This window comes from Culex pipiens, chromosome 3, assembly GCF_016801865.2.
Source record: "Culex pipiens pallens isolate TS chromosome 3, TS_CPP_V2, whole genome shotgun sequence".
NCBI lineage: Eukaryota > Metazoa > Arthropoda > Insecta > Diptera > Culicidae > Culex > Culex pipiens.
This window is the reverse complement of record NC_068939.1, coordinates 36,343,945-36,357,605: the sequence shown is the minus strand read 5'-3', so window position 1 is coordinate 36,357,605 and position 13,661 is coordinate 36,343,945. Positions and strand designations below refer to the sequence as shown.

Genomic DNA, 13,661 nt, shown 5'->3' with positions numbered 1-13,661 from the left:
ATATTATTTTTATTTATTATTTCTATGGAAAAGCCTTTTCAAGATAAGTTCCATTTCCACATCCTCTCTCGAGCATAGAAATTCTCATAATCGATTTTTTGTTCATTTAAGTATACTAACAGGCCAAACATTTAATATTACGCACTTTTGAAATGTTAGTCTTGATTTAAATTTCTTGAAAATATTGTTTTCGAAAAGCATAGCAAAGCAATGGTGTCTACCCGTAGCTAATTTCTTGAAAATTTTCTTTTCGAAAAGATCGGAAAATTTCACGAATGTTTCATATTTTAACATTGTAAATCGGACCATTAGTTGCTGAGATATCGACATTAGAAATTGGTGGGTTGTTTGGGTGAGACTTAGAAAACATCAATTTTCTTGTTTTTAAACCTTTGCATGGCAATATCTCAGCAACTAAGGGTCGTATCAACAAAGTTCAAAAAAGCAAAATATAGAGAATTTTCTCAGCTTTTCAATTTTTTTTTCAAACATGGGCACTAATTTTTAAAAATGAAAAACTGCGACTATTTTCAAAAAAATTACTTAAAAGTGGCTATAACTTGAAAACGGTGGACTTAATCAAAAATTCACTAACGTACTTTTTGATTGCAAATGCGTTTTTATATCAAAAACTGAAGTTAAAAAATTTTGCGACCAATAATTCGCTTTTTTGAAAAAATCAAAAACAAATCAAACCATCCACATTAACGACCCCCGGGTCTTTTGTGGTCTCTATTGCAAGTTTCTGCTCGAACCTAGGAGTCCGAAGGCTTGAATGGGGAGAGCACCCAAACCTCTTTCTACTCCAAGGAACCTTCCACCCCAGTGTTTGAACTGACGACCTTTGGATTGCGAGTCCAACCGCCGCCAGCGATTCCACCGGAGTAGGCTTGGTTTGGTGTGTTGTTTGTACTTATGGCATGGAGACGACTCCTACACCTGGAATGACTTAACGGCCTAACAACCAAGGCCGGGACCGACATTTTACTTCCTCATCCGATGGAAGGTTGGAGCAGATGGGAATCGAACCCAGAATCATCCTAATCTAATCTAATCTAATCAGACCCTAGCGCAGCCAATCTTTCGAAGGGATCCTGGAGAGTGCCTTAGGTTAGATGACGCCTAGCACTCTTCTTGTCATTTATTAACATTTGTAGTGCGCCATTGCATTAGAATGCATTGAAACATCACAAGCGTTAAAGCGGCCAGGCCTACTGCGTAAAGCCGTATCGCAGAGATGACTCGTAATTGGGTTGAGTTTGAGCACAGAGTGTTCGAACAACAACACAATTCTGAATCGACAGGGGAGGAAGAAGCGTGGGGACACACCACCATACGCTCCGAGATTTGGTTGTATTCGTTGGGAGCACCATGCTAAGAAGGTTTGGTACTCCGGGACCCTTTGGGATGGGACATTGTATTTCCACGAATGCCCTGGACTCTATTTGCCGTGGTTATAGCGCCACAACTCGCTCTCTGTAACAGTATTCCTAATTCCAGTCCACGCTCACCAAGTCGTCATGGCCTAGTGGTTAGCATTTTTGCTTACCAATCCAAAGGACGGGGGATCGAACCCCGCCTCGAGCGACTTTGATTTTTCGTTCATATTCATCATTTCAAATTTCTGTGTTCTTAAATTTCTCGTTGGGAGCAGATGGGAATCGAACCCAGAACCATTCGCTTACAAAGCGAACACCGTAACCAGTCAGCCACGGCCGCTCCTTTAATCGAACCCAGAATCATCCGCTTACAAAGCGGACAGCGTAACCATTCGGCCACGCACTGCCAAAATCTGTATTGATTCAAAAAATCAAAACTCGGTCAAAGATTTTTTGCCCATTCTGGAAATTTCTGAAAAGTTGGCATTTAATGCCCTCTAAAACATATCAAAAAATAAAAAAGATGAAAATAGTGTTTTTTTGCAAATCAAGTTTTAGTGACAAAAAGTGAAATTAAAAATCATCAAAATTTTTTTAGCGTGTATCACTTTTTTTCAGTGTAGTCCATATCCATACCCACAACTTTGCCGAAGACTCCAAATCGATCAAAAAATTTCTTCAAAAGATACAGATTTTTGAATTTTCACAAATCATTTTTGTATGGACAGCTGCCAAATTTGTATGGAAAATTATATGAACGAACTAATGATGCAAAATGGCTTCTTTGGGCATACCGAAGGCACCAAAAAAGTTTCAGCCGGATCAAAAAATACAAAAAAAATCGAATGACCGAAATCTCAGAAAATTGTTCTAATGTCAAACACAAAATTGTAATTTACTTTATCCACAACCTAATAATTGAACATAAAAATTTTGCTCATGTTTGCATTAATGTCACCACGGCTTTCATATGTTAACATTTTGAAAAAGTTATGTAGATTTAATGTTTGCGTTTTTTTTTATTAATTCAAAGAGTTTGAACAAATTTTTATTTAAACAGATTTTTTTTTATATTTTCAATGAGTATTCAAAATGATTCACATTATGATACTCTTTTTCATAGAAACTAATTGTTTTTTGACTATCCCGAAGTTTTCTCAAAAAAAATTTGTGTGATAATTTAGCCAGATATCACACAATTTTTCTCTCAAACCTGTATTTAAAGCAGCTTGAAGATCAATTAAAAATGCAAATGACTAAGACTGCTCGACTCCACCACCCGACTCGCAGTGTCTTCATCGTGTCCAAAACCAGCCAGTCTGCCAACTCTGCCTAAAACCGCACGCGTGTGGAGTTGCTTCTAACGACGAGTGGCCAAGCCTCTGGCCTGGCGCTGGTTTGAATCCCCCAGTCTTGATTTGGCCTCCCCTCTGGACGGTTCGTAGCGGAGGTTCGTCGTGCGTTGATTAGTCCAAGTTCAAGTCTGCAAGCAGTTTGCGCGCGCGCTTCTTGAGCCACGTGTTCAATCTTGAATAAAGAGTGAGTGCGTTCGACGGGGTCAACGCCGTGTTCAAGTGTGAGGCCGTGAAGAGAAAGTATCGAGGTCAACGGTGCGAGAGGTGATCTGAGCGATGGCTTTGAGTAGGTTGGCCAAGTTCTGCGTTCAGCGGCAGATGGCCCTAGGAGGACATGCCCTGAGGGTGGCGTCCGGAACATCTGGAACAATTGAAGAGCAACGGTTTCGCATCCAAACGGTGCGCCAGATTAGTTCCAGTTTGGCCGCGGGGGAAAAACTGGCCACGGCCAAGGCGGTCCAGAAGCACGACTGGAACCGGGCCGTCAGTGAGGCGGAGAAGATCGTCGGTTATCCGACGTCGTTCCTGAGCCTGCGCTGGCTGCTCAGTGACGAGATTGCGAATGTGGCGTTGCACTTGCGTAAACTGGTTGGCAGCAATCATCCACTGCTGAAAACGGCAAAGTAAGTTTCAATTTCGTCCAAACTGTAATTTCTTTTCGTCCAACGCTTTGGGGGTACGCGAAGCTCACACGCCAGGTCGGGTACAATTGCTAGCAGTGAGTTCATCGTTATTACATTTCACTGACTGGTATTGAGTTAAGCTGATTGAAATTGAAGTCTCGACACCAATTGGCAAAGTGTTCGGGTGTTTTATGGTTGGCGAAAAAGTTGACTTCAATTGATTACAGAATGATTTATATGTTTGATAACTTGATTTTAGTTTTGTTTAGTTAAATTTGCTCAGTTAAAATTTGGTGCATAAAAAACCGTAAAAAATGTGATGAAAACATAACCAAAATTTTAGTTTTCACCGTTTTACTATCAAAAATATTTAGAATCTTTATGTAATGAAATTGAGGATTAATTTCTGAAATGATTTCCCAATTGCATTATATCAATTGTTTAATTATTTTAAACATCAAAGTATAATATTATTTTTTCAAGGTTTTTATAATTTGTTTAGTATAAATTCTACAGTATTGTCAGGTGCCTCTCATTTTCCCCTTTGTATTTTTTGTCGGGACCGTGGTGTAGGGGTAAGTGTGATTGCCTCTCAACCAGTCGGCCTGGGTTCGATCCCAGACGGTCCCGGTGGCATTTTTCGAGACGAGATTTGTCTGATCACGCCTTCCGTCGGAAGGGAAGTAAATGTTGGTCCCGGACTAACCTAAAAAAAAAAGGTTAGGTCGTTAGCTCAGTCCAGGTGTAGGAGTCGTCTTCCTGGGTCCTGCCTCGGTGGAGTCGCTGGTAGGCAGTTGGACTAACAATCCAAAGGTCGTCAGTTCGAATCCCGGGGTGGATGGAAGCTAAGGTGTAAAAAGAGGTTTGCAATTGCCTCAACAATCAAGCCTTCGGACACCTAGTTTCGAGTAGGAATCTCGCAATCGAGAACGCCAAGGCAATGCTGTAGAGCGAATAATTTAATTTTTTTTTGATTTTTTGCCAGAAATTTGTACTTGATTTAACTTAGGTTCTTCCACAAATGCCGTAATCTAAAATTTTCTCATTCCTCCCTTTTGTCAGAGTCAGATCTTGAGAACTCTTCTTTAAACAAGTTCAGTAAATTAAAATGTAACTTAAATTTCTGACTTAAAATGACACGTGTCCATAGTGCATACAAATTTCATAGGAGCATAATAGAAAGACTGAACGATAGTGAAAAGCGCGCACTTTTTAAACCCAACCAAAACCCGATAACATTTCTGGAGCAACACGAGAAAAGGGCGGATAAGCATTTTGACATCCAGAACTATTTAGCAAATTCCGAGCCAACAGGTAACTTTTTCACAAAACTTGATGTGTTAAACAATAGCTGGCCTTCTCAGCTACCATCTAACGTAGCGAGTTTTGTTAAATAGTTACCTGTTGTTTCGGAATTTGCAAAATAGTTCTAGCTGTCAAAATGCTTATGCGCCCTTTTCAAATGTTGCTCCAGATTTATACGCCTCAGATTCACGCGTAAAACGCACCTCAAAAATGTAGGCTGAATGAAAGCAAACCTCCAAAAAAATATTTCAGCTGGATAATGACCACTCGAAATGAAATTTAAATAGCCGTGCCTGGAATTGTTGCTGGCAAATGTGAAATCGACATCAGCATTTTTTTTTGTTTTTGCCTCTTGACGGTTATGAATCGATTCGAGTAATGCAGCAACTCAGCTGAGCAGAAGCGTGGGTCAGCTGCAGCAGGTTCGTCACTCTTGGCGGCAGGTTTATTTCGAGTTTATGAATTGAAGCGTTTTTTGGCCTTGCTCAGCGCAATTAAAAGCGAACAAATATTGCACAACCATTGAGTCAACAGGGGGGCGTAGGTGTTACCGAGGGAAAGTAACTGGATGACAAAACAAGTTATTGTCAGGATTTCATGTGTATTCTGACTTGGCAAGATTTGCAAGATTCCTGAGAAAATAAAATTATTTCTAAAATTATTTTATTTGAATGCATAACTACATAACTAATTAAAGAAATTTAAGTTACTTTTTTATTAACTTTATAATTTTTTAATTTGTTTGCCATTTATTCATGCCAATTTATGTATTAGTTTTTCAGTTGAAACACTAAGAAAAAATAAATAATAAATTTTATCTTGGTTAACAACCGTTTTAACAGTAATAGTTGTAGGAGCGCTAGGCCCGGCTCCAGGAGGGCTTTTTGACTGTCCAACCTTTCGACTGTGTTGCGGGGAATTTCGTGGCAGCTATCTTGTGGGCTTTCAATTAAACTCTTCGTTTTGTCCTAGACGGACGGATTTGCCACTCAAGCGTTCACCAACGACACAACTTAGACTTGTGCAACACAGCTTCAAGGCGACAATCGGCGAGTGGACTGTATTCACGACGACTTTTTCCAGTGGACTCCTTTGGCCAGGATGCAAGAAAACAGCTTGTTTCACGATGTTAACTTCTATATTTACAAGCTTAAACTGACTTACGGACTAACAAATTCATTGGGTTTTAAGCATAAAACTTCGGCATTTCTTCCCGAATCATCTTTGCAAAAACATTCTTATTATTTAATCTCCTCTCGGGTGCGCAATCCTTTTTCCCTAAACCATGTACACGCCACTTCTTCTTCCCATTCATTTACTTCGTTCATCCCTACTCCCTGCTCTCCTATTGGTCTGTTTGCGCAAGCTGCCTGTTCAGACGCGCGCTGCGCGTCCTTGAGCCTATTGTGTGCTGTGAGATACATGAATGAAACATGTGTGAAAGGGAAAGGACACGAATGGTGAGTTGGTATGCGGTTATTTACATGCTATTGTTTCTTTCCTTCTTCAATGTGTGGCGTGTATGTGCGGGTACATTTGTGTTGTGTTATGTGCTTAAACAATAGAAGGATTAACTGACACTGTGGAAATGGATGGATTATTCTTGCAAATTTACTCTACCTGACACTGTTAGAAAAATCATACGAATGGAAATTATTTCTTCTGAGATTAAAATCATTTCTTGGGCAAATCAAATCTACTTTGGCGTTGGCGCCAACAATAGTTGATACTTGTACTTTGGCCATACAAATTTATATAAATTGATCTTTTTTAAGTTTAAGCATGTACAATAAATTTGGTTTATTTTGGATCTTTGAAAAAACTCCAGAATAATGTTTCTAATTTTTCAAATACTGATTAGCTAGTATGCTTTAGACCAACAACGTTAATAGGCTAAAATACTGGCAAAATCAATTCCACCTCAAATGTAGGCAAGTTTTGATATGTTTAAGGTTTAAAGTTTTTGTATGAATTTCAATAATCTTGGTTGGTTGCGACATGCTCTGTAGCTGCAACACGCAGAGAAATAAGGCATAACGTTTTGTTGATTTGAAAACGAAGATTTTTGTTGAATCAACGCTAAACGTCAAAGCACACCCAAAGGAAAAATATATCTCAAAATCTGCAACATTGGATTTGCTGCAGAAAATGTCATATTTTATAACATTTTTTGCAGCAAGCCCGTAGATCATTTTTGCCCGCGTGTAAAAATTTCAGCGATCTGCAGTTCTCACCAACACATATAATGCTGGCCCGTCCCCGAGCAACACTCCAAAGAGAAGCATATGTTGGTGCTCTTTCACTTACTTTTCATCAAGCGTCCATGGCGCGGTGGTAGCGTGTCGGATCAATAACCAAGAAGTTGGTGGTTCAATCCTCGTTCTGCTAAGTGTTTTTTTTTTGTGAAATACAACCAAAAAGCCGTAGGTAATGTCGATAATTGTCGGTAACGGGCAAAAATGTCATACTCCTATATCGCAAAAAATGCATGAGGACAGATTTCATGCAGATTCTGATATACTTTCATGCCGTCATGCATCACAATCATGCGACTGCCAGTTGGGTGCAACTTTTTCAAAACAACAAAAGATTTTTGTGGAATTAAGAAAATGAAGGTTTGTTTCAACGCAAAATCGGCGTTGATTATATTCAACAAAAATTTGTTTGAATCAAACCTCGTACAGGCTGATTCTACAAAATATTTTTCTGCGTGAAGGTAAGGAGGAAGCAAAATAATATAAATTGAGGACACCTATGGTAGATATATAAGTAGAAAGTTGTTTTTCACCTTCCTGATTAAGAATATATACACTTCAAAATATTCTATCGGTGAAAATTGCGTTTTTCAGAATTTTTTTTTCTTTACTTAGGATTCTTATAGATTTTAATGCGAAGAACCCCTTTGTAGAACATTGCAAAGCGCTAGGAATTGTTCCAGAAATGTTACAGGATATTTTTTAGTTTACTTTTTCAGCAAAATTTCAAAACATACACCTTTATCTTTTCGGGATCAATTTCTAGCGCTTTGCGATGTTGTACATAGTTGTTCCCCAGACCAAAAACCAATAAGAAATCTCTAAGACGAAATAATTTTATCGAGTTGAGTAAAACTTCCTAGAAGAAGATTTAAAAAGTAAAAAGTGAAAAACGAATCAATCAAATTGATTGAAATTCCATTCTAACTTGAGATCAAAACTGGAGCAACTAAACCTTAACCAAATGAGCTCAAATTTTCAGGCTAGCTTCTGGGAATATAGTTCTTGAAACTTCCGGTTGATGCGTTCGAAATTGAACACCTTCGTCCTTTTCATATATAGTCCAGACTCGATTATCCGAAGGCCGCGGAAAAATTTCACTTCGGATAATCGAATCAAGAAAAAAAAATTGTTCGTTGTCTCATTATTTTATTCTTGAGCTTAAAAGTATGACCCATAAGCTAATCTAAAGTGATTTGGAAATTTTAAATCCAAGATGGCGGCCAAAATGGCGGTGACGAAATGTTGAAAAAATACATTTATTAGTTTTTAAGGCAGTCAACGATCTATATATATTAGCCTGTCCCATTTTGAGGTCATGTCGAGGAATTTCAGGTGCTCACTTCTTAAATGATAGATTATGATGTTAGGAACAATGTTTTCTTAGACAAGAAAAAATAATAAAATACTTTCTCGCACCCCCTAGTCGATTTACTGAAAAAAGTCACTTTTTTGAACAAATTTTCTAAAATCGCTTGGAATCAATACAAAAACTGTTTCGATCAGGTGTGTATTATCTTCAAACGATAGGTTTTTGTCCATAGATTAAGATGCACTATCAATATTGGACCAAAATTTAAGTTTTTGGACTCTCCCAGGCGGATTTGTGTCGAAAAAATCGCATTTTTTCGAAACTTTTTTCAGAAATGTTCATTTAATTTAGGGTAGCCTATTTTTCCCAGTGAAACCAATACATGCAGCTTGTAGGAAATTTCATGGCGAACATTTTTTCCTCTGAGAAAATGCAATTTCGACACTCCAGAGCCGAGATATTTGAGTTTTAGTGAGGAAAAAAGTGACAATTTTCAAAATTTCTCAGAATTCAGAAGCAAGGCCTACTAATTACACGATGTAGCAAGCATATGTCTCAATGGTCAGGGTATGCTTTTTTATAGTAATTTTGGCCGCTGAATCCGAATCTGAAATCAAATTTCGTGTAAACAGTGATGTTTTGGAGCTACACCCTTTTGGAATGTTATTTGCGTGTTTAAGAGGCAGTTTTTGTAAATATTGATCGGTTTGTTTTAGAAGTCGTATCAAGGTGCTCCGATTTGGATGAAACTTTCAGCGTTTGTTTGTCTGTACATGAGATGAACTCATGCCAAATATGAGCCCTCTACGACAAAGGGAAGTGGGATAAAACGGGCATTGAAGTTTGAATTTTCTGAGGATTTCAAATATGACAAAAGTGAGACTAAAAAGTGCCGCTATGGATGCCTACAGGACAATAACTAACGTTGTAAAATGTTTGTTATAGAAAAATCGAAAAACTATGAGAAAAACTGTGATTGGCCAAAAAGTTATTACCGTAGGCTTATAGTCCATGAAATTACCTATCTTTTGAACTAAAAGAGTATGGGTGTTGGAGGCTGTTGCAAAAAGATATTGAGGTTTAAAAAAAACCATTTTAACAGTAATTTGCAAAAGCTATGAGAAAAAGTTAAACCAATCCTGGATGCCTATGGCCCATTTTGAAGTGCTTCAAAAGACCTTTCGAATGCATCTAAGAGAGTGGGAATTGATGAAGTTTTACTAAAATGCGAGCAATTTAATTTTAAGATTTTTTATATTTTTTCCCCACTTCCCTTTGTCGTAGAGGGCTCATATTTGGCATGAGTTCATCTCATGTACAGACAAACAAACGCTGAAAGTTTCATCCAAATCGGAGCACCTTGATACGACTTCTAAAACAAACCGATCAATATTTACAAAAACTGCCTCTTAAACACGCAAATAACATTCCAAAAGGGTGTAGCTCCAAAACATCACTGTTTACACGAAATTTGATTTCAGATTCGGATTCAGCGGCCAAAATTACTATAAAAAAGCATACCCTGACCATTGAGACATATGCTTGCTACATCGTGTAATTAGTAGGCCTTGCTTCTGAATTCTGAGAAATTTTGAAAATTGTCACTTTTTTCCTCACTAAAACTCAAATATCTCGGCTCTGGAGTGTCGAAATTGCATTTTCTCAGAGGAAAAAATGTTCGCCATGAAATTTCCTACAAGCTGCATGTATTGGTTTCACTGGGAAAAATAGGCTACCCTAAATTAAATGAACATTTCTGAAAAAAGTTTCGAAAAAATGCGATTTTATATATATATATATATATATATATATATATATATATATATATATATATATATATATATATATATATATATATATATATATATATATATATATATATGTATGCGGTGTATTTTTTTTTTTTTTTTTTTTTTGGGAGGGTGGTCCAGCCGCACATCGTTGATGTTGAAACCTCTAAACTGGGCCCTCGTCCTGTCACGTCCGTCAGTAGTCTTGTCGTACATTACAACTAGAATCAGATCTGCCAATGAATTAGTACACTTCGACCAAATAAACACTGACGCTGTATGGATCTGACTCTAGAATAAATGCACAGTTGTGTGTAATTCATAAGTCCAACTTATTCAATTATTCATTTAAGTCCAAATATTCATTTGCTAACTACTTTGGATTGAAAATCTAAATTTTAATCTAAAATCCTCTAAACTTAATGTTCAAAACTAAACGTTCCTTTAACTGTTGTAGTACTACTTCTATCAAAAAAACAATAAAAATTTGTGAACTGATATACAAATAGGATAGAAATCGCGATTTGAAAAAGAAATGACCATTTACGTCAAAAGATCCGTAGTTCCTCGATTCGCAACAATGGTCAATACAACCATAATCCGAAAACCGTTAGTTCCACAGATCAACGAATTTTGTTCGATATCATTACATTATTGATTGATCGAGACTCTATGGACAATTTGACATAAAAGAATGCCTAAGGGCTTTTGTTAATTTGATTTGGTTAACCGCTGTGGATTTTCTTGAAATAATTCGAACTGTCAAAAATCCACCAAAGGATCTACCGGTGGATACTTTTCTACCACAGTTTTTTGTGTGATCAATGTGGTAGATGTTTTGGTGGATTTTTGACAGTTCGAATTATTTCAAGAAAATCCACCACGGTTAACCAAATCAAATTAACAAAAGCCCTCTAGTATTCTGCATCAATCAAAGTTTATTGACAGCATTACTCTTACTTAACAATTGCAACTAACTTTAACATCAAATACAGATTTATATTAAATGCTAATGCTGAGCAACAACACAATTGTACTATCCTGAAGTCCCAACCTAAATCCCACATTGTGATAGTGAAAAAGTCACAGGAGCAGCGGTGTCTTGTGCAATTGTGATATTTTCACTATCGGAGAACTACCTAGTTCAGGAAGACAGCTAACCGGTCAACGCTTAAGCCCTGGGGCTGCGGCAAAGCGAGTTCTCGTAGCATGAAGTGGTGTCCAGAGTGCTTATAAAAAAGAATGTATACCCAAATTTTAACTAATGCACTAGGATCAAATCATGCCCCTTGACTTTACAAGGCCCAGGGAAGGCAGTCAACGATCTATATTTGACTAAAATGAGGTCGCAGAAGCAAGAAAAAAAAATGTTGGTCATGATTCGATTATCCGAAGTCCCATACAAACCTTTGCATAATCGAACTTCGGATACATAACTTCGGATTCTGATAATCGAGTCTAGACTGTATTCGTGAACCACGCTAGCCACGCTGCGCCTCCTCCCATAGTACTTTATATGGAAAAACAATTTATTTTAGAAAAACGCATTTTCAGCGATAGAATATTTTGAATCGAACATATTCTTAATCAGGAAGGAGAAACACAACTTTCTTCTTTTCTTTCAAATCTCCCATGGGTGTTCTCGATTTATAATATTTTGCTTCCTCCATAACGTGCGCTGTTGTAGTTTAGAGGGACGATGTTATACGTTTTGTAGCATTCTCAAGGACCATAATCTTAGATCCTAATCTACACAATTTATTTAAAAAAAAATAAAAATGTTAAATTCAAAGCAAAATGTTTTTTTTTTATTTTTTTCAGAACGCTAGTCTACAACGATAAAAACCAACAAGCTTGGGGTCTGATCGTGCTGCTGGTCTCAAAAGCCGCCGGCCATGCAGCATCCATTCCAGAAATGGATCAGGACAAAAGTGCGGGAGTGCTACACTCTCAACGAGCCTTGGCAGAAGTAACCGAAATGATTCGCACTTCCCATCTGATCCACCAGGGCATAATTAATCTGCAGTCGATGGACAACGCCGGCAATGACCTTAGCGGGGACAGCGAGATGATCTTCGGTAACAAAATGGCCTTGCTGGGTGGAGACTATCTGCTAGCCAACGCCAGTCAACAGGTGGCTAACTTGAGGTAGGTGTGGGATTCCCGCTTTAATTAGCATACGAATGACTGTGTTTTGCATATTTTAGGAACCAAGATTTGAATTTGCTCATTTCATCCGCCTATCGAGATCTTGCCGAGTCGAACTTTATTGGAGATCGAGACGAGCAGAACAATCCCCTGCCTTCGAAGCCTTCTACGGCGGTCAGTACTTCGTCCCCAGACTGTAGGTTGGATGAGCTTGATTTTGGTGACCTTGAGGACAACACTCAGTCCATGGATGTTGAACGGGCTTTGGGACATCCCGAAAAGGAGTGGTCTTTGCGACACGTGTTAGGGGGTGGAAGTTTGCTTGGCAAGAGTTGCCAAGGGGCACTGATGTTGGCCGGCAGGTCCGAAGAGATGCAGAAGCAGGGATACTTGTTTGGACGGCATTTATCGTTGGCGTGGCAAGCCTGCATCGATCTGCAGCCATTCCTGTTGAGCAATCTACCTCAAGGTAAGCATATGCGAAATTTAATCCTCACGGTTAATTAATTTTCCCGTCTTTACCCAACAGGATCTCAATTCAGTCTCGTTTCCGCACCTGTCCTCTTCCACCTGGAGTACGATCCGAGCATTTACGCAGAGATCGAAAAAGGTCGAAATTCGATCGAAGAAATTGACTACAGCAGTTTGCACAAGGCAATCGGCACCGGTCCGGGTCTGGAACGAACGAAAAACCTCATGAAGAAGCACAGTCACGCGGCCATGGCGGTTCTGGACCGGCTAGAACCTTCGGATGCGCGGACCGCGCTGCAGAACATCATCCTGGCCATGCAGGAGCTGTAACGGTCGTTTTGGACAGAGAAGAAAGCTTACAACATTTGCCGCGAGGTGTCGTCGTGGTAGTGGTGTGCGTGAGAATAAAGTAGTGTGAGTGTGCAACGAAAAGTGACGTACGGAGAGAGAAAACCTGCGCGTGTGTGAGTGACAGAAGTAAACAAAACAAATATGATGTTGCATCACAGCTGAATGTTGAATGAAGGTGTCGTAAAAATTAAAAACCTGCAAAAAATCTTTGAGCAAAGCGCAGTCAAAAAGTGTGGACGAGTTTAGTTCTAACGGGAGAAAAGTTATAACGTAACCGTACAGTGAACAGTATTCAGAAGAATCAATAATTAGTTAAAAAGTGCTCAAAATTAGTCTTATCTGAAATGTCGAAGTGTGGTCGTGAGTGAAATTTGTGATGTAAATAAAGGAAGAGAGTGTGAGAGCGAGTGAGAGATAGAGCTCAACCAGCGTAAATAAAGGTATGTAGCCGCTGGACACCATTCATAAAACAACTGCTTTTGTTAACGGTTTCAAAATCGACCTGTGGCACTGTACCGTAGCTGATTGAAACTGCGGTCTTTTTCTGATTTTTGCCTTCAGTTAAAAAAATGGTTATTTTACAAGATTTTTATAATTTATTTATTTATTTGTTATTCGATGAAGGAGTACAGTCCAGACTCGATTATCCTAGCAGAAATTTCACTTCGGATA

At 38.5% G+C, this 13,661-nt stretch overlaps 1 protein-coding gene across 1 annotated transcript; it reads left to right on the top strand.

The window, feature by feature from the left end:
- Positions 1–2,704: 2,704 nt before the first annotated feature.
- On the top strand, positions 2,705–13,429 carry LOC120427569 (all trans-polyprenyl-diphosphate synthase PDSS2-like). Its single transcript, XM_039592444.2, has 4 exons — positions 2,705–3,357; positions 11,841–12,167; positions 12,227–12,636; positions 12,697–13,429. The coding sequence occupies exons 1-4, from the start codon at positions 3,011–3,013 to the stop codon at positions 12,966–12,968; spliced, it is 1,356 nt and encodes a 451-aa protein (XP_039448378.1). The 5' UTR covers positions 2,705–3,010; the 3' UTR covers positions 12,969–13,429.
- The last annotated feature ends 232 nt before the right edge of the window (positions 13,430–13,661 follow it).

Coding starts and splice junctions, on each gene's coding strand:
- LOC120427569 (XM_039592444.2), top strand. CDS start 3,011: ATGGCTTTGAGTAGGTTGGCCAAGTTCTGCGTTCAGCGGCAGATGGCC. Junction 12,168..12,226: donor CAACAGGTGGCTAACTTGAG/GTAGGTGTGGGA, acceptor TGCATATTTTAG/GAACCAAGATTTGAATTTGC. Junction 12,637..12,696: donor GTTGAGCAATCTACCTCAAG/GTAAGCATATGC, acceptor TTTACCCAACAG/GATCTCAATTCAGTCTCGTT.